Here is an 18,904-nt window from a genome sequence, read left to right as displayed (position 1 = left end):
CCATCACCCCACAGAGCTTATGCCAATTCAGTCTCTTCCTGCATGGAAATGAGCTCAGAGCTTCTATTCAATTTATTTGTTTATTTTACTTTTTTTTTTAAATTGAGGTATAGTTGATTTATAATGTTGTGTCAATTTCTTCTGTACAGCAAAGTGACTCAGTTATACATATATGTATATTCTTTTTCATATTCTTTTCCATTACGGTTTGTCACAGGATATTGAATATAGTTCCCTGTGCTATACAGTAGGACCTTATTCTTCATCCGTCCTATATTAATCCTTGTCAATCTCATGGGTTTGAAATGTTTCCTTATTGCTTTAATTCTTCTTTTTCTTGATTACTAATAAGATTGAGCATCTTTTTGTATTTACAGATTCTTCTCATATTCTATAAATTGCCTGTTATTTGTACCCTTTGCTCCCATTTTTCTGCTTTTTTCTTAGAAACTTAAGAGTTCTTTATATTCAGGGATATATCTGCAATTCTACTTCTAGAAATCTACCTTAAGGGGAAAAAGCTTTTGCACATGTACACAAGGAAGCATATAAAAGAGTTCTCAGTGAAGTGCTGCTTATAATAGGGAAACAGCAGAAACTAAACCTACCTCCTCCTCAGGAGGATAGAAAAATAAATTAGGCTTATTCATCAATGGCTACCATACAGCAGTAAGAATCAATGAGCTACATCAACACGTACAACACAATACATATCAAAATTGACACTGAGTGAGAGAAAATACCCATTTGTAAAAGGATAAGCCCCCCCAGAAAGGGGGATATGCAGAGGATAGTATACCATTTATATCAACTTTTACCTCCTGGGTATTTTTTTTCCCTGGATTACTTTAAAGTTAGTCTCCTCCCATCCAACTGACCACTGCCCAAGTTGGGAACCCCACAGTCTCAGCCAGATGACCACCACAGCCTTCTAACAGGTCTCCCTGTTTCCAAACTGGTCTTACTCCAATCTGTCCTTCACACAGCCACCAAAGGATCTGTCTAAAATATAAACCCTTCACTGGCTCTGCATCCCCCACAGGATAAAGTTAAGAAGACCCTTTATGATCTGACCCCCAGCAGACCTCTCCAGCCTCAACTCTTGCCACTCTACCTATACTTTACATATACCCGACTTCTTAGCTGCCTTTTGGCACTCTGCCCCTAATTAGCATCAAAGAGCACTAGGAAACAACAAGCCTCCTCTCCCACCAGTCTTTTCTCTCTCTGAACACTAGGAATCTGCTGGCCAGCCCTGCAAGATTGGGGAATTACATACCATTCTCTCCCAAAGTCATTTTTAATAAGAACACATTTCAAACACCAAATTGTCAATATAAAATCCAACAGGTGGCTTAATACGTTGCAGGATGGTTTGGTGTGTCACATGACTGGGCCAAAAAAACCAGCCTATATTTCTGATTCAAAAATAACCTAAACTTCTACTAAGAAATATGGTTCTTGTTAACTGAACCATGTGATTAATATCTATATTTATGCTTTAAGGGTAATTGTTTCTTTATGCTTTGGAATGAACTGTCTATATCAGTTGAACAGCTGAAATACTGTAATGAATACATTTGTGCGTAATTACATCCCATGTGTTAATGAGCTCAATTCACTTTCCCCACCACACTTTTACATTTCCTATCTGTCTCAGAAAGGTTGTGGAAGAAAAGAAATGGAATATAATGGAAGGAACCAGGATGATTTACTGAAAAGTTTGGACTGATGTGACCATATAAATAACCTGGAATTTAGTGAAAGGTAGTGTGTGGTACCCAGAGACCCCTCTCACAGTGAGGGCAAGAGCAAGTGCTAAATTATGCAATCCAGACACTAGGGTTCTCACTCCTGCTCCGTTCTCCAGCTCCATTCTGCTTCAAATCCTGTCCATTAAGAAGTGGGCTACAAACTCCATTTAAAAAAGGATTTACATCAGGCTTCCCTGGTGGCGCAGTGGTTGAGAATCCGCCTGCCAATGCAGGGGACACGGGTTCGAGCCCTGGTCTGGGAAAATCTCACATGCCGCAGAGCAACTAAGCCCATGCACCACAACTACTGAGCCTGTGCTCTAGAGCCCACGAGCCACAACTACTGAAGCCTGCGCACCTAGAGCCTGTGCTCTGCAACAAGAGAAGCCACCATAATGAGGAGCCCGCACACCACAATGAAGAGTAGCCCCTGCTCACTGCAACTAGAGAAAAGCCCGTGCGCAGCAACTAAGACCCAACGCAACCAAAAATAAATAAATAAATAAATTTATATTAAAAAAATAATTAACATCAAGTATTGTGACTTTAGACAAATTATTAGTCCTTTCTCAGCCTTAAATTCTTTGGTTTACAGAAAAGACTCCATTGAGTATCTCAAGAAATATTCATGTTATAACACTTTGTAAAACTGTAAAACACTACAGGCGTGTAAGATCTGATCAATATTGTAATCAGAGGCACCCTATTAATATTAATAGCTGTCCTAGAAACTGGAAGCATGTTATAATAATCCTTAGTTTCCCAAATGCAGACTTGAAGCCATAGATTACCTTTATTTGTAGGTTCCTGACAATTTACACCGGGAAAAACAGTTAAAGCATGCTCCTCCATATGAAACCCATATGCTGTCTGTGAATCACTTTCATCTCTAAATTAGCAGGATCCAAATTAGGAGGGCTTTCCTACAGTGAAATCTGTTTAAGCAAACATCTGCTGGTTCCCTGAAAAGTTATTTTTTTCTACAGGTGGCCTTTGAATTTGTAGCCCAAAATTTATGCAAAGAAAATGTAGCCTTTGAGACTAAAATCCTTCAGAGAGGTAGTATCTTTGAGAAGATACTGGGCCTCCTCTCAGCCGGGGAGAAGGCGTGCTAGAGAGAAGCTCAGTTCCGGGCCAGGAAGTGCTTAGATTTAATGAAAGTGACAACTGCTTCATCACTGTCAGGGCGATACTGATTGAAAGGACACATTTTTCCTGTTATTAATATTCTTAATCAAAGCATAAAAGGAAGCATATGTTTTAGTTGAATCAAGGCCCATTTTCTGTTTTCTCAATTACTCATTTGTCAGGACAATGCAATAGGGGAGGCTCAAAATGCAATCCCAAAGCCATGAATTCTGCCCTTAGCTTTACCCAAGATTGCCCAAATGACCTTGGGCAAATCACTGAGGGCAGATACTCACTTGTGTCTGTATCAGTGACAGAGTCAACAACCTCCCCTCAGGCCAGTGAATACTCAGCAAATATTAGACGAGTCATCAAATGACCCTGATGCTTCTGTTAGTGTGACAAGCACGTACAGACCCTTTTTTCCTCCAAATGATAGGCCAGTTACTTCCTGGCTTTGATTTGAGATTATCTTAAGCTACCCCAAAAAGTGGGCTAAGAAGTTGGGGGTCTTATTAATTTCTCTAACATGTCAGGGTAATGGCTCTAACTAAAAAGGAAAATAATAACTGAAAAGATTAGGCAAAAATCACAAAAGTAACCCAGGTGTCCCAATTCTGAGGTCATCTTATGCTGCAGTGAAAGGTAGTAAGCAGAGGGATCAGGAGAAAGTGGCACGTGATGGAATTCAGAAACCTGAGGGGCATGAAACACCCTGGGCAGACCCTGTAGTGCGTCTTATAAAAACAGAGAGGACAGAAGCACAAGACCAGTGGTCTCCCTCTCCCACCACTCCCAGTCTGCAGCGATTTCTCTGTGAAAGACTCTCAGGTCACCAGACAGCTCAGCTGGGCTTGGTGGGGCCGAGAGCCTGCAGTGCCCGACCGTAAGCACGGCCAGCACGTCCATCCAGGTGGATGAAGCAGGACATTCCCCAGGGTGTGACATAGTCCCGAGGCATAGGGCCACTGGTCCTCAGAAGATGAGTTTGCAGTGAGGACCTGGGCCTTTCTGACCCCAAGGCCATGTTTGGCCAAAACTGGAGATGATAACCACATTCTTCCTAGTTAATAAAAAGAGAGGTTGGCTGGGTGAATGTAATTAACCACATGTGCATAGTGAGATTACACAGATAATTCATCAAGCTGTACACTTATTGTTTATACACACACAGACACTCTCACAAGATGATACAGCAGTGGAACAGTGAGAGTGGTCCCCCAAGTCCACAAGTGCCACAGCATCCCACTTTCTGGGGAAAGTCTCTGAAGCCTAGAAGATCCAAAGAAACAGATGACTAGTGTGATCCTGTGACATGCATTAATGCCCAGGAAGAATGCATTTTTCTTCTTTGAGCCTACCTTGGCCTGGACAGCGTAAGAAGCCAGGAGCACAGAAGCCTCGGGAGGGCAGTAGATCTTTTCATCTAAAATCTGCTTCTTTACCTGAAAGGGGCAACAGGGGAGACATGATACCGTATGTGTGGACAGGAGCCGTGCAGGCTGGTCAGAGCAAGACACTGCAGTGTGTTCTAATGAGGCCTGTCAACCCAGCCTGCTAATGATTTTCTGACAAAGGGAACGATTTTTTCTTTTTACCGCTGCCGACAGGTTGGGAGCTCGGTCCCCGAGAAGTTATTGGTAAGATGGCTACGCAGAAAAAAAACCTTAATCTCTTCTGTTCGTGATCAAATGCCGAAGAGGAAAAACAATCTTCGTAGTTAAAAAAAGAGACTGACATCTGGGTTGTGACGGAGGAGAGCTGTGAACTCGGCAAATGTCAGGAGCGGCTCTGGTGGTGATTGCAGCCTCGGCCCCAGCTGAGCACACGCAGAATCCGAGGAAATGGAGTGTGCTTTTAAGTCTTAACACAAGACCAAAGTCAGCGAGGCCACTGAGTTATGACTGCAGGAAAAAAACCCATCACTTTCAATATGCCTGCTCTAAGGAAAAAGGAAGCAATAAAGTTTGATCGATTAAACCTTTAAGTCCACTTGAGGTCTGGGAAATATAATTCTTAAGCCATAATGTTGAATTAACATATCTCATTGCATTTAATTTCTTAGACTGGTACGGTGGGTGATGTTCCAGACGTAGAGGCAAGACAGCCTCCTGAAGTGAGGGCATGCTGAAATAAACACAACGGGAAAGCCAGCTCTCTTTCACAGACGTCAGCAGTCACCAGATTCATAAAAGTAGTAAATTTTGCCTTGCTCAGCCATGAAAGCGCTCCAACATTTCAGTAGGAGGGGAAATTAAGCCAAAGTCAAATGGAGAATGGGCACTGCTTACAAGAAAGCCATCTCTATATGGCTAGGACATTCTGGGGCCTAGGAGGTCATTTTGTGGTTTCATTCAAAGCAGGGCAACTTTCTTTCGGTTTTAAGCTGCACTACAGAAAAACTAAAAGGGCTTCCCTTTGACATGAAAATATTGGAGAGGGGATATACAAACACACATTTTTTTTCGCAAACTTTTTTTTGCAAGAGAAATTATTGGAGGGGGTTATTACATTTAACTTAATATCTACTTAATGCAATAATCTGAGGCTCAAACTAATTATAGGAGGACAGGCTATATGTGTACGTCTGGGCAATTATGTAATTAACGCCCTGCTAGGGTCTTTTCCGTCACTGATGGTGGACACACCAGCCGTTCCAGTGCCAAGCACCATAACTAACCGTGAAACTCGGGAAGTGCTCTGAGTGAGCAGTAGGAACACAAGCAAAACTGACAAGGTTCTCATCCTCACACCAGTCCCCCTAGCTGCACCTCTAGATGGTCAACTAGCTGTCTTTGAACCTTTAATTATGGATCTCCTAATTTCTTCAATTCGGTGGAACAATTACTTACGGGGTGCCCACCGTGCACTCAATGAGCCTTGCCTTAAAGGGGCTTACAGTCTAATGAGGGAATAAGTGGAAAATAAGACAATACAGACAAAGAGTGGCATGAAACATGATGTTTGAAGTACCACGTGTGTGGGATTTACCAAGTGTCACTGGAGTTCTGAAGTCCTGCCTTCATGAGAGCAGATTTTAAATTTCTGGAAGAACTACTCTTTGCAAGACTCTCTTTTTAGACTTCCTGGGCAACTACTGAGTACTTCTAAGTTAGTGAGGAACCATCTTCAAAGATGTTTCTAGTTAGGGAGCTACTTGCATGTGTTCTTTCGCCATCATACTTTTGCAATTTCATCTGACACCAATTCTCATCACTCAAGTATAGTTCTGTCCTGAAGACTGTTTTTCATTACAGAACCAAAGGGACTGGCTTTCCAGAGGGAGAACATTTTCACAATGTGGAGGCATTTGTGGTCAAATCCGAGGGGTTGGCCCAGGCTGCCTCTGCCGCTACCCCTGGGGGCGGTTCTCTCAAGATCAGGGGGGTGGCATGGAAAGGGGTACCTGCAGGAAGAATAAATGTTGCGTGATCTCCTGAACCAGCTCCTCCTCGGCATTCTCAGGATAAAATTTGGCCAGGAAGTGAAAGGTGACTGGCTCTTCCTTTGAAACGTCATGATCCAGCACCTGCAGAGTTGCAGAGCAAAAGAAAAGCAAGCTAGTTTTGCCCCTCTCCCTCCCAGGCCACCATCAAAGGACCTTCTGCAGGGAGTGTATAAACATTTTTCTCCCTTCTAAATTTATCACATATCCCAAAGGTTGTGATTCTACAGTTTGAAGCATTCACAAAGCCATCTATAACAGGAGGTAACATTCACTTCACATGGTGAATTAATCAAATTAATCAATATCCCCAAGTGGTGAGTGGAGATACGATGATTCAGGCACAAATGTTTTCAAGGCCACAGAGATAGCTAAAAACTAGAAATTTATAACTCAAAGGCCTTGGGCACTATCCTTTACGGTAGGCTGAAGGTTTTTAAATTTTCTCAAGTAGTGGAATCTTCCTTTATTCTTTTGTCTTGCTGACTACCTCCAACATTTAGGTCCATACTGGAATGGAGCTTAGAGATGATGAACTAGATATTTGTGAAATCATCTAAACATTAACTGAGCAACAAAAGTGAAACACGTCCATCATGGCAACCCTTTGTTTCAAGGAACCTCTAGAGATGCCCCACGAAATACTTGAGCACAGCCAGTAAACCACTCTGCCTTTAATATTCTAACAATTTCATCCGCCCACTGGAAAGCTTGAGCCATCTGCTCTCCAGAATGAATTTCATCTCAGGACATAAACATGCCATGTGACAGGCTACAAGGCTCCATTAACATGTGTCATAATTTATTTCCTTTGAGCAGCAGGCTCCATGGCTCCTGAGGCCCCCAATCTAATATCCATTTGGCCAACACTCAGGTACGATTTCAAATTTACTTTGCCGAGAGTCACAAAATGATACTGAGGGTTTTGCTGTCTTTGGTAGATAACTCTCCAGGCTCCTGCCCAAATTCCTGGTCGTGGTGCCCAAGAGATTCAAAATAAACCTGATCTAGGACGCTCTTGCTGGCATGGCAGCACTTGGACATTCATGATCGCTGGGAATTACCATGTGAAATTTATAACCAGCAGGGACCCCAACGTGAAGATTCAGATTACTGCGTACATATGTAAACACAATTTGAATGCCTGAGTTTAGAGTCAAACTGGTAGAAGACGGGAGGCTTTCACTGTTTATCATGCGAAGTAGTAGATAACAGAATGAGGTAGGCAATTGCAGGGGGTAATTTGGGGTAAAAATGAGACACTGACTTACTTGGAGATTCAGGGGTCTTTTAGGAGTCACTGACTAAAACATACGGCCCTGCTCTCAGCGTCTCCATGGATAGTTTGGCAGGTAAGTAGGTGACAGCGTCTTTGTGAGCACATAAGAACCCACGCAGAGGGCAGTTCCCCGAGGCAATATCCATTTCTAAGCCACATTAGAACTGCTGGGAGTCCAGACTTGTCCACCAGGCCTCAGAAGCCCCAGAATATCATGAGAACAAAATAGACATTCTTCCTTCACCACGGGAACCAGGGCACCCTTTATTCCTTAGATCATGTTAATGAATAAATTGAGTTGGGCCATGGTGTTTCTCAAAAATACTCTAAAAAATTCCCTAAAGAACAGGAGCCCCAAGAAAATCATTCAAAGACATAAATTGTGGGAAAAAAAACCAAAACGATAATACAATAGTAATTTTTATCCATGAAGCCTGACTCATGGCTCAGTCAACAGAACGGCATTAAGCCTGAAGCAATCAGGTGACACCCAGTGACAACAAGGAAGAAGCCAGGGATGGCAGCTGGTCAGTCCTGGGTGGTTCTGCAGGCCCGGGGTAGCTGGTGAGGAACAGGGGCGGGGCCTCCCCAGGCCCGCATCCTATCCCATATAACTTCCTCCGCAACCTACCCCTCTCTCTGCTGTGTACCCATAATGCCCCATGATGAGCAATAAGCTAGACACATGCTCAGGGGAAATCCAGAGCCCATGCCAGCCCCACTGGTGTCATCAGGGTCTGGGCCCACCTTCTTGTCCATCTTGAGCCAGGCCACGGTGTCCTTGATTGTATACTGCAGGCCAAAGAACCAGGTTTCCCGAAGACCCAGGGTCCGGCACACCAAGTCAAACAGGTCCTTCCCCTTCCACTTCATCTGCAAGGGAACAAACCAACAGGGGAAGACAGCTGAGCCCAAGTGGTAATCTGCTCGCAGGAAAACCTTTTCTCTGCTCCCCCCACCTCAGGCTCTGAAAGGTGGGGATGACGCTAAGATGGCTGAGGATCACAGAATTCCTAAATAATTGTAAACCTTCCTACACAAAACCATGAATGGTAAAATAATAATTAGAGCTTAATGGCTTAATCACTGCAAAGCATACACAATACCTCCCTTGGACAGTTCCTTACAGATCTTAATATGCCCAAAGCTGCTAATTTAGGAAAGCTGGTAAATAACGTCCACATTTAAGAGAGTCGAGCTTCTCCCGTTAACCCAAGGTTAGCTTCTAGAGACATTCGTTTCCTCAAGATTTTGTTGTTGATCTTTTTTTTTTGCGGTACACGGGACTCTCACTGCTGTGGCCTCTCCCGTTGTGGAGCACAGGCTCTGGACACGCAGGCCCAGCGGCCATGGCTCATGGGCCCAGCTGCTCCGCGGCATGTGGGATCTTCCCGGACAGGGGCACGAACCCGTGTCCCCTACATCGGCAGGCGGCTCAACCACTGCACCACCAGGGAAGCCCTGATCTTCTTTTTAATCATGACTCTGCCCTTTAATAAAAGGCTAGTATTTTAAAATGTAAAGACTAGTTTTACTTGATTTTTTTAAAAAACGCAACATAGGGTAAGAAGTTGTAACTGACGTCACAAATCATGGGGAAAAAGAACCACTAGAGACCAGCCAGTCCCCGTCATGATGTGTAACCGAGGCCAAAGAGGAGGTGTCCACCCACAGCCACATGAAGCAACTTCAAACTCTTGTATCGAAACCCAGGGGACAAACAGACAGGAATATACTGTAGTGTGCTAATCCCGTAGCCTCATTTTCAAAAGGACCTGAAGCAATGGCTGCTAAACCCATTTCTCAGCTCTTCAATCTTGTGGCCAGAAAAGCAGGTTCAACATCATAATAGGGGAAGAAAATACCCAGGAGCTTAGTAAATGTTGCCACCTGTGATGCAGCCACCCATAGCGGCTGCCGGCCTCAACCCCAGTCAGTGGCCCCCAAGTATCAGGTGGACATTCAAATGGACATCTGGGTACAGGGATGAGCACAAGACACATCACGGAGATGGTGGTCACAGATGGTGGATTCAAACACAAATTCGCCAGACATCGGAAGAGGAAGACCACCTGACTGCAGGGGCGTCTGTCCTTCTCCTGCTGTCATTAGAAATTTCTACCCAAGGTCCTGGCACACTGAAGATGCACAATGAAAAGGAACTGGGGAAAGTTCAGGGTTCAGAGACTTCTTATAAAAGCAAGAAGGAGGGGCTTCCCTGGTGGCGCAGTGGTTGAGAGTCCGCTTGCCGATGCAGGGGACACGGGTTCGTGCCCCGGTCTGGGAAGATCCCACATGCCGCGGAGCGGCTGGCCCCGTGAGCCATGGCCGCTGAGCCTGCGCGTCCGGAGCCTGTGCTCCGCAACGGGAGAGGCCACAACAGTGAGAGGCCCGCATACTGCAAAAAAAAAAAAAAAAAAAAAAAAAAAAGCAAGAAGGAAAAAAATAAGTTAGACCTCTAAAATCTGATTGGTGTTTGCTAAAACCTGATTCTAGAGGATTTTTCAAGCAGGCCTTCTATTTTTTTTTTTTTTTTGCGGTATGCGGGCCTCCCACTGTTGTGGCCTCTCCCATTGCAGACGCGCAGGCTCAGTGGCCACGGCTCACGGGACCAACCGCTCCGCGGCATGTGGGATCCTCCCGGACCGGGGCACAAACCCGTGTCCCCTGCATCGGCAGGCGGACTCTCAACCACTGCGCCACCAGGGAAGCCCAGGCCTTCTATTTTTAATATATGTGAATGGACGGCGTGTTCCCTTCGAGGAACTCAACAGGAAAGCCCATCCTTCTCCGTGTATATAGTCAAAGTCAAAGGGCAAAGGAGCAGCCTAGATGGAAGGACACCAAAACTGCAGCAGACACGGGGTGGAGATGTGGATTAGCTTTTGTCCTTCTCCAAAAGACGCTTTAGCTCTGCCCCGTCCCCTCTCTGTGACTTCATTGGGGCCCCTGCAACACTACAAAGGTTGAGTTCTTTAGAAATTATTTTGAGTAGAATAAAATAAAATGTTTTATTTTAAAAAGATGATCTCCTTCCCCTTTTGTAAGGCTTAATAATGCTTGTTGGCACACCTGTGTCCCACTCTGACACTGGGACAAAGGGTTTTTTAATTCACGGTAGGTTTTAGTTCCTACAGGCAGACTTACTGAAGGAATGTTATTTTGGAAAACTAGGAGCTTCAGGATGCTGATTATCCTCTTGTTTCTATTTTAAGCCAGTACATAGTATATAAATTATAAATGACTACTTTGCTACAAGATAATGTAACACTTAAGAGCACACATTAACTTGGAGAAGTGAAATACCCAAGGGCCAAGAAGATCAAGGTAATGATCCCCAATCCGCCATAACTCACGGCCACCGCAGGGCAGGCTCTGGCACAAGGGGCTGTCTGCAAGTGGGTGTGTGGTGCATCTAAACGAGAGCTACCAAGAGAATGCTGAGTGGATTTCCTGATTTGGGAGCTTAAATCCTCAAACATAATCTCTTATTAATGCAGTTTTCTACTTCCTTGTTTCTAAAATGCAAAATTATCTCTGTTGAATGCAGAGACAATGTCTTTGCTACTATGGAGCTTGCAATAAAGTGAAGAGAGGGGAAAAATTCTCACACCGATTCAGAATGCCTGGCTTAGATTTTCAACTTTAAGAATTGTAGGGTGTCAAATTGGAAATGAGTCTGAGTAATTAATTACCTACAGTAGACCTGTCCCCTTCTTGTATAAGGAAACATTCTTTGGCAGCCTGCTACAGCAGACACCGGCCTTCTTGGTGGTCTAAGGTAGGCAACCCCCCAGGTAGGCAACCCCCCAGATCGCCTCTTTTTCTGCTCTGTGGGGTTCCTTTCATCTTGCTCTCCTCCAGCACTCCCTAGCCACCTTTTCCAGTAAGTAACTGGTATCTTAACACTCTTCTCCCACCTTAAAACAAAACCCATTTTCAGAAGAGCCAGGTATTTATTGCTCCTTTACAGCTCAATGTGAATTAAAGCCTCTGCTTCCTCTCATCTAATCCTTTTTTTGGCTGCACCTGTGGGATCTCAGTTCCCCGACCAGGGATTGAACGCTGTCCACAGCAGTGAAAGCCTGGAATCCTAACCACTAGGCCACCAGGGAACTCCCCATCCTCTCAGCTAATCTTTCAGCAAGGATTACACAGCACATCCTATGCGCCCAGCAATATTAGACACTGAGGATGTGAAATTCTGGAAGAATGTTCCCTGCCGAAGACTCAAGTAACGACCCAGGTTGGAAAAAGCTTTAAAGAACAAGGGAGAATTAGTTAAAGGAGAAAAGGAAATAAGTCTAAAAACAGACAAACGTCATGATCTTTATAGGGAACTGCACGTCATCTGGCAGAGGTGAAAGCCTGAACTCAGTGGGCCTGGTGGGGATGGACCAGGATTCTCCATATACCCAGAGGCAGAGGAATGATGGGATCAGACCTGCATTCTAGAATGTGCACTAACAACAGGGTTGGAGGAAAGGAGCCTGGAATCAAGAAGGGCAGGAGGGAGGCCAACTCCCGCCTTGATGAAGGCAGTGCGAAGGAGAGAAAGCCTGAGAACTGGAAAAGCATCAAGAGAAACACCTGAATTCCTGGCTTGAGCATCAGGTGGTTCCAGTAAAGAAGGGATGGAAGACAAGAGAAGCAGGAGCAGCAAGTTTTGAGGGAAACAGATGAGTAATTAAGTTCTAGACAAAGTAAGATCGGGTGCCTGAGGAAACCAAGTAGAGATATCCTAAATACACCTGATTTTAAGTCTTAGCTCTATTTGCAAAATAAAGGGTTCTAGTTTTAAGTCATTAAGTTTTTCTCTTGGGCTAAATCTAACCTCCAATGTGTTGTTACCTACATGAGGGTGCACTTTTCAACATGTCTTCCCCAAATGTATGAGGCTTGCTTAGTCTTCCTAATTTGGGTTTCTACTTCTTCACAAACAAGAACCACCAGTCACAGTTACTCCTGGTGGTTCTTGGGACACCCTGAGGACGGGAGGTCTTGCGTTGAGATGGGGCTTCCTTGGTGCTGCCGACTCGCAAGAGCATGAGCACGCCCACCTCCCGTTCTATCACTGGTCCACTGTGCTGTGCTGATGTGACCACCTGAGCATCTCCCTAGATCATAGGCGCCTCAGAACAAGAGCAACGCCGGTCATCTCTCTACTCCCCATGGCACCCGCCGAGTGTGTACACACAAGACGTGGCAAACAATGGCTGTGTGACAGAACAGACTTGACCACTTCAAAACCCCGAGGCTCAAAAGTGTAAAGCAAAATGAACCCCCATTCGTCCACTCCTTCGACAAACATTTAGTGAACACACGCTGTGTCCGAGCACCAGCCGAGGTGCAGGGGATAAATGGGGGACAGAAGACAACAGGCCCAGGGTGTGAACCTGTCAGAAGCAGATAATCATTCCCCTCGCCCCACACACAAATCAACTCCGGGTGTGGTGGTCAGCACTCTAGCACTCAGTGCCACAACAGGGACATCAGGGACTGGAGGGACTCTCTATCTTGAAGGGGTGGGCAATGGCATCTGAACTGGTGGGAAAGAGAAGCCAAGTGAAGAGCAGCCTAGGGGAAGGAGGAGAGAGCAGGGAAGTGTGTTACAGGCAGAGGGAAGAGCATATACAAAGGTCTAGGGGTCTAGATGGTTCTTGCAGGAAATGGCAGTATTGTAGTTCAGTCTGGCTGGAGAACAGAGGCTGGGGAACACTTGCTGTGCTTTCAACTACTGTCTAAAATCAATTCTTGGGAATTCTCTGGCAGTCCAGTGGTTAGGACTCCGCGCTTCCACTGCAGGGGGCACGGTTGGGGAACTAAGATCCCGAAAGCCATATGGCATGGCCAAAAAAAATAAAAAATAAAAATAAAACCAATTCTTTGTCTCCTAACTGACCTGTTGTGTGAACCACAGAAAGCTGTCTGAATGGCCGTTTTCTCCTTTTTCCCTAGGATGGAACATAACTCGTACCATTCTAGATGTACAGGAGAGAAGCTAAATCATTACATAAGATGGATGCTTCCGAAGATTAGGGCTTAATTCCTTCCAGGAACCAGTCTAAAAGGCAGAGAGAAACAGTGGTTATCTAACATCGGTATGAATCTCAGTGCTGCTGCTGTGTGACCTTGGGCAAGTTATTGAACTTCCTTGTGCTTTGCAACAGGGATAATAAACAGAACCTGTTTTAGCAGATTGATCTCAGGATTAAGTGCACTGATACATTTGAAAAGCCTAAGAAGGTGCCACAGTAAATACTCAATAAAAGGTGGTGATTACTCATTCTAACTCCGCCTCTTCTTATATTCTCAAGGGGCATTGTTTAAAGCCTCCAGTTGTGTTCCACTCCACGCATGATGGATGGCAGATCAGAAAGGGCACCATCAATTCTCATCGTGCTAACCACACCGTCACTCACTTGACAAACATTTATTGAGCACCCACTACATCCTAGTCACTGCGCTCGGCCCCAGAGATGAATGATGAATCTGGGACAAGATGCTGTCCCTATTTACGGCTGATGGGGAAGACAGGTGAATGGATAAGGAAAGTGCAACCTGGCAAATGATCACAGAACAGAGGACTAAGGGAACACAGCTCGGGCCTGGGGGTCTGTGGGGTGAGTTGCTTCCCTGGGGAGATGCTCTCTGAGCTGGGTCTCAAAAGCCAGGCAGCAGCTGGTCCTCTGGTGAAGGGGCTGAAGGAAGAGAGGTCACTCCAACCGGAGGGAACAGCATGTCTGCCGCTTGGGTCCAGGCTGTTGTCAAGTGAAGGAACGCTCTTTGCGCTCTTCTGGTATCTGACAAGCAGCGTGACTGTCCTATCTGCAGTACTGAATGTTCAGTGCGGTACTGTGTACATGGCTTCAGCCCCATGCGTGTGACAGATCGCACCCACCACGGCCACTCAGGGCCTGGGTCGTTCAGTCCCTGCTCTGAGCGACCAGACCCCCTGAACAATACCTGCCACGTCTCTAAGGAGCTACGACCAGTGGGATGAGTCTCGTGTTTCTTTTTTTTTTTTTTTTTCTCCCGCTGCGGAGCACAGGCTCCAGACGCACAGGCCCAGAGGCCATGGCTCACGGGCCCAGCCACCCCGCGGCATGCGGGATCCTCCCAGACCGGGGCACAAACCCGCGTCCCCTGCATCGGCAGGCGGACTCTCAACCACTGCGCCACCAGGGAAGCCCTCGTGTTTCTTTTTTTATTAAAACATTTTCTCTTCTGATACCTGCTAGCACATAAGCCATTCAGGCTTTGCACTTATGCTACTTACAGGCCTTTTTGGAGGGTTTGTCATTTTTCCCGAACAGATTGCCAAAAAGAGAACAGCCCCTGGTGCTGATGAAATGTTCACCTGCCCTGGGGGAAGTGTTCCACTGCTCCACATACCCCCTCACCCCCGCCTCTGCTCAGCCCAGCGAAGGGAGGCGACGAGGCAGGGGCTCATCTTGCAGGCAGAAAAGGAGCGGTGGAGGGAGGGAGAAAGGAGATTTGCAGGAAGGAGTCGGACTCCATGGCCTGTGGGCTCCAGCTCTGTGGGCCTCGGCCTCCAGATGCCCTTGAAGCTCGGGGCAAATGGCAGCGAGTCTGGGCACACAGCACGTCTTGCATCGTGGCTGTGTCCTGGCATTACTTTAACGGGCTGCGGTGCTATTTCCCAGATCCATCCCGTGCCTCTATCACAGATGGATGTGTATGAACTTTATAAACAGGACTAAGTGCTGTCAGCTTGTTATCTTTTGTAGGGGCCGGATTTATGAGCTTTACCCAGAGTGAAGTGCTTGTCATTTATCAACCTCAAATGTTTTAAGGAAATAGCACTAAGCACTTAGGCTCTGCAGCAGGAACGTAGCTGGAATGCAGCACTTTTCTGTTGTTGGAAGCAACTGGCACCAATAACCTACAGGACCAATCAGGGTCTATTAACCGGGGAAGCATTTTGAATAATGTCTGAGACATCTTCTTACAACAGGCCAGGTTTAGACTCACAACCCTAAAACTACCACTTGTTTTTTTGGCTTTGGCAGCCTTCGCATTGCATTTCTCGCACTGCTTTCTCTGGGCCGTGCAGAGAACCGAATGTGGCTGCCATGTGTGAAATGCCTGAGAATCAGAAGCCCCAGAGAAACTTCAGCTTTACAGAGAAGACTCAAACCTGGAGAAGCTAGCAGAGAAGTGACATCCCATTTCATAGATGTTGGGGGACAGGATTATCATCCACACAAGAGATGCTATTTGACTGGCTGTCTACTCCACAGAAGAGGAAAGAGAACCGATGGACAGACACGGCATTCACTTATCAGGGTTTCTTCTAATTAGTTCACAAGCTGCCCCAGCATTTTCCATAAAAACTATTGAAAGGTTAGCTCCCTTACAGACAGAGCAATAGAAGGGACCGTGCCTCCCCGGGCTCAGGACACATGTAGCATGTTTACCATGATTTCGGGAATGCGAGAGCAACGAGGGCTGTGATCTCCCCTCTCCACGTTCACCCCTAATTGACTTTTGCAGTTGTGGCTGCCCCACGAGAACCGATTTCAGAGAAGAGTTGAGAATTTAAGATGCTGATGTGCCAGATCCAAACCTAAGTACAACTTTTATTGGTCTGTTTTGAAAAAACAGATGCCAAACATCTCCATTTACAAGATAAACACAATGGAAAGAGTTATAAAAATGATTTTGCTGTGCAGCAGTGAATAATGAGTCCCATTAAAATCTATTCCAGTTAATCGAAGAGGATAAAAGAGTGCAGTAATGGGCGTGTAAAACCAACCCTCCCCGACTCATACCACGGAAGCAGGTTCTGTGTCTCATGTCTGTGTTTCCTGTCGTGGTTAAGGACACACACACCCCACTCCTAATCAGCCATTATTTCTGAGGGAAAAGGAGACCCTCCAAACAGAAACAAGATTTTAGCCAAAAAAAGAGACTCATCTCTTTGCTCTACCAATCATGACCCCCAAATCCCTTATCTTGATCTGCACAAAATCTCACAAACCTGAAACCTCCTTTTTGCAAAAACAAAACAGAACAAAAAACTCAATTCCAATCTTGCCCTGCCAGAATCAACCATAGCAAGTAATTTTCCTCTCCCAGCCCTCCAATCATCGCTGTTAGTAGGCTGAATCTATTTAAATCATTGGTTTCAAGGCCTTCCACCAATTACTTCCTCTCTCCTCCAACCAACTGCTCTGCCTTGTTACAAGGCAGCCTGTGCCCTCCCTGGTCAACAAACCTACATGCCTCTAGTTACCCACAACCAGACCTTTCTAAGATCCCTTCTTTTTTCTTTTTTTTTTTTTTTTTGCGATACGCGGGCCTCTCACCGTTGTGGCCTCTCCCGTTGCGGAGCACAGGCTCCGGACGTGCAGGCTCAGCGGCCATGGCTCACAGGCCCAGCCGCTCCGCGGCATGTGGGATCCTTCCGGACCGGGGCACGAACCCGCGTCCCCTGCATCGGCAGGCGGACTCTAAACCACTGCGCCACCAGGGAAGCCCCTCTAAGATCCCTTCTTTATCTCACCACTGTCTCCCTCCCCTGCATACAATACCAGATATGTGAGTTAGTATGTACTTTACATACACGGAAAAATGAGGTGTCTGTCTTTGCCCAAGATTCCTGTCCTTCCTGCAATTCTGCAGATCATAAACTCCTTGAAGGCAAGGGCTAACACACACACACACACACACACACACTCTCTCTCTCTCTCTCTCTCCCCCTTTCTCCCTTCCTCTTTCTCTCTAAGTCTCCCAGGACCCACACAAGTGCTGCATAATCTGTGGCCACTTCACAAATGCTTGTGGTTGGCTGGTGATGTTGATGATAATGATGATGATACCTAAGCTGAGCCTTCTGAGTAGAACAGTCTTCTAGGTAATGATTGCAATGAAGCGAGGATTTATGACACTCCTCATTAAAATTCTAATTGCATAATTGGGCCTGAAGGTATATATCCCCCCCACTTTGGGGACACATACTGATCTCCACTCTCTAAAAATACTTTGGCAAGGAAATCTAAATCTCAAAAAGCTAACCAAGAAAAATTTCCACAGAACAAGAGACCAGTAAGAAACAGATCACAGCGCCTCGGCAAGCCACAAAACAGAGGTTTTAAACTCTGAGAAGTCTTTCAAAACAAAATGAATTATAGATTTTTGGGGGGGAGAAAAGTCCTTATGTTTGCAGCTCCTGGCACGTTGCCTGCTTTAGTGGAGACAGGTTCTGGCAGCGGCCGTGAGCCCAGAGAGGGGATCTGCGACCTAAACTACTCCCTCCACCACGCACAACCTTGGGTGAGCCACGCAGCTCAACTGCGCCTCCTGTCAATCATTTGTGCCCCATGCAAGGCCCAAATTTTATAATGCTGTGAAAAAAGATGAGAGGCTTGAATCTTTGAAAGTCAGCTGACAGATGACAAAGCAAAAAGAAACAATAGTTATATGCTATAATAGCAATGCAATCCCTCCAAAGTAAAGAAGACAATCTCTATCTTTGGAATTTAACTCACAACATGAGGGCAATCATGGCCTTGTCAAATAGCTATAAAACACCTAAACCCGCTGTGTTGGGAAAGTCGCTTAACCTCTCCGGGTCTCAGCTTCCACACTCATCAAGTGGGCTTTCAGGATTAATACCCTCTGAGTCTACGAGCTTGAGATGGTTTTGTATAAACCATGGAGTACTTTTTTCACTGCTATAATCATTTTCTTTTAATCCTTTAACATCCCATTCTATATCTTAAAATCATTTTGGGGGATGTCAATGACCCTCAACACTTAATTTCTGTGTGCTTTCTACTTTCCCTTACTCAGGTACTGCCACTGCAATCATTCCTTTCTACTAATAATCAGGAGTTGACTTACAATAATGAACTCTCTAATGCAACAAAAATGGTGATTGTCATGCTAATGAAAAATACAAGTTTTTTAGCACCAAGCATGCTGTTGATATTCAGCAATTACCAATGGTTACAAATGTTTCCTACTAGAGCATGGACTTGAGGATATGGGGAGAGGGAAGGGTAAGCTGTGACAAAGCGAGAGAGGCATGGACATATATACACTACCAAACGTAAAATAGAAAGCTAGTGGGAAGTAGCCGCATAGCACAGGGAGATCAGCTCAGTGCTCTGTGACCACCTAGAGGGGTGGGATAGGGAGGGTGGGAGGGAGGGAGATGCAAGAGGGAAGAGATATGGGAACATATGTATATGTATAACTGATTCACTTTGTTATAAAGCAGAAACTAACATGCCATAGTAAAGCAATTATACTCCAATAAAGATGTTAAAA

The 18,904-nt window shown here is 45.5% G+C and overlaps 1 protein-coding gene across 5 annotated transcripts in view; it reads right to left on the bottom strand.

The window, feature by feature from the left end:
* Positions 1-18,904, bottom strand: part of NF2 (NF2, moesin-ezrin-radixin like (MERLIN) tumor suppressor) — a 79,411-nt gene that overhangs the window by 42,084 nt on the left and 18,423 nt on the right. For all 5 annotated transcript variants that reach the window (XM_081252184.1, XM_081252183.1, XM_081252187.1 and 2 more), the window contains exons 2-4: positions 8,354-8,479; positions 6,289-6,411; positions 4,244-4,327 (exon numbers count right to left, since the gene is read on the bottom strand). In XM_081252184.1, coding sequence (XP_081108310.1) covers positions 4,244-4,327; positions 6,289-6,411; positions 8,354-8,479 — 333 coding nt within the window. The remainder of the gene's footprint in view (positions 1-4,243; positions 4,328-6,288; positions 6,412-8,353; positions 8,480-18,904) is intronic.

The sequence above is a fragment of the Mesoplodon bidens genome (assembly GCF_964165515.1).
Source record: "Mesoplodon bidens genome assembly, chromosome: 13".
In the NCBI taxonomy this organism is placed as follows: Eukaryota; Metazoa; Chordata; class Mammalia; order Artiodactyla; family Ziphiidae; genus Mesoplodon; species Mesoplodon bidens.
This window is presented reverse-complemented; position numbering and strand designations above follow the sequence as displayed.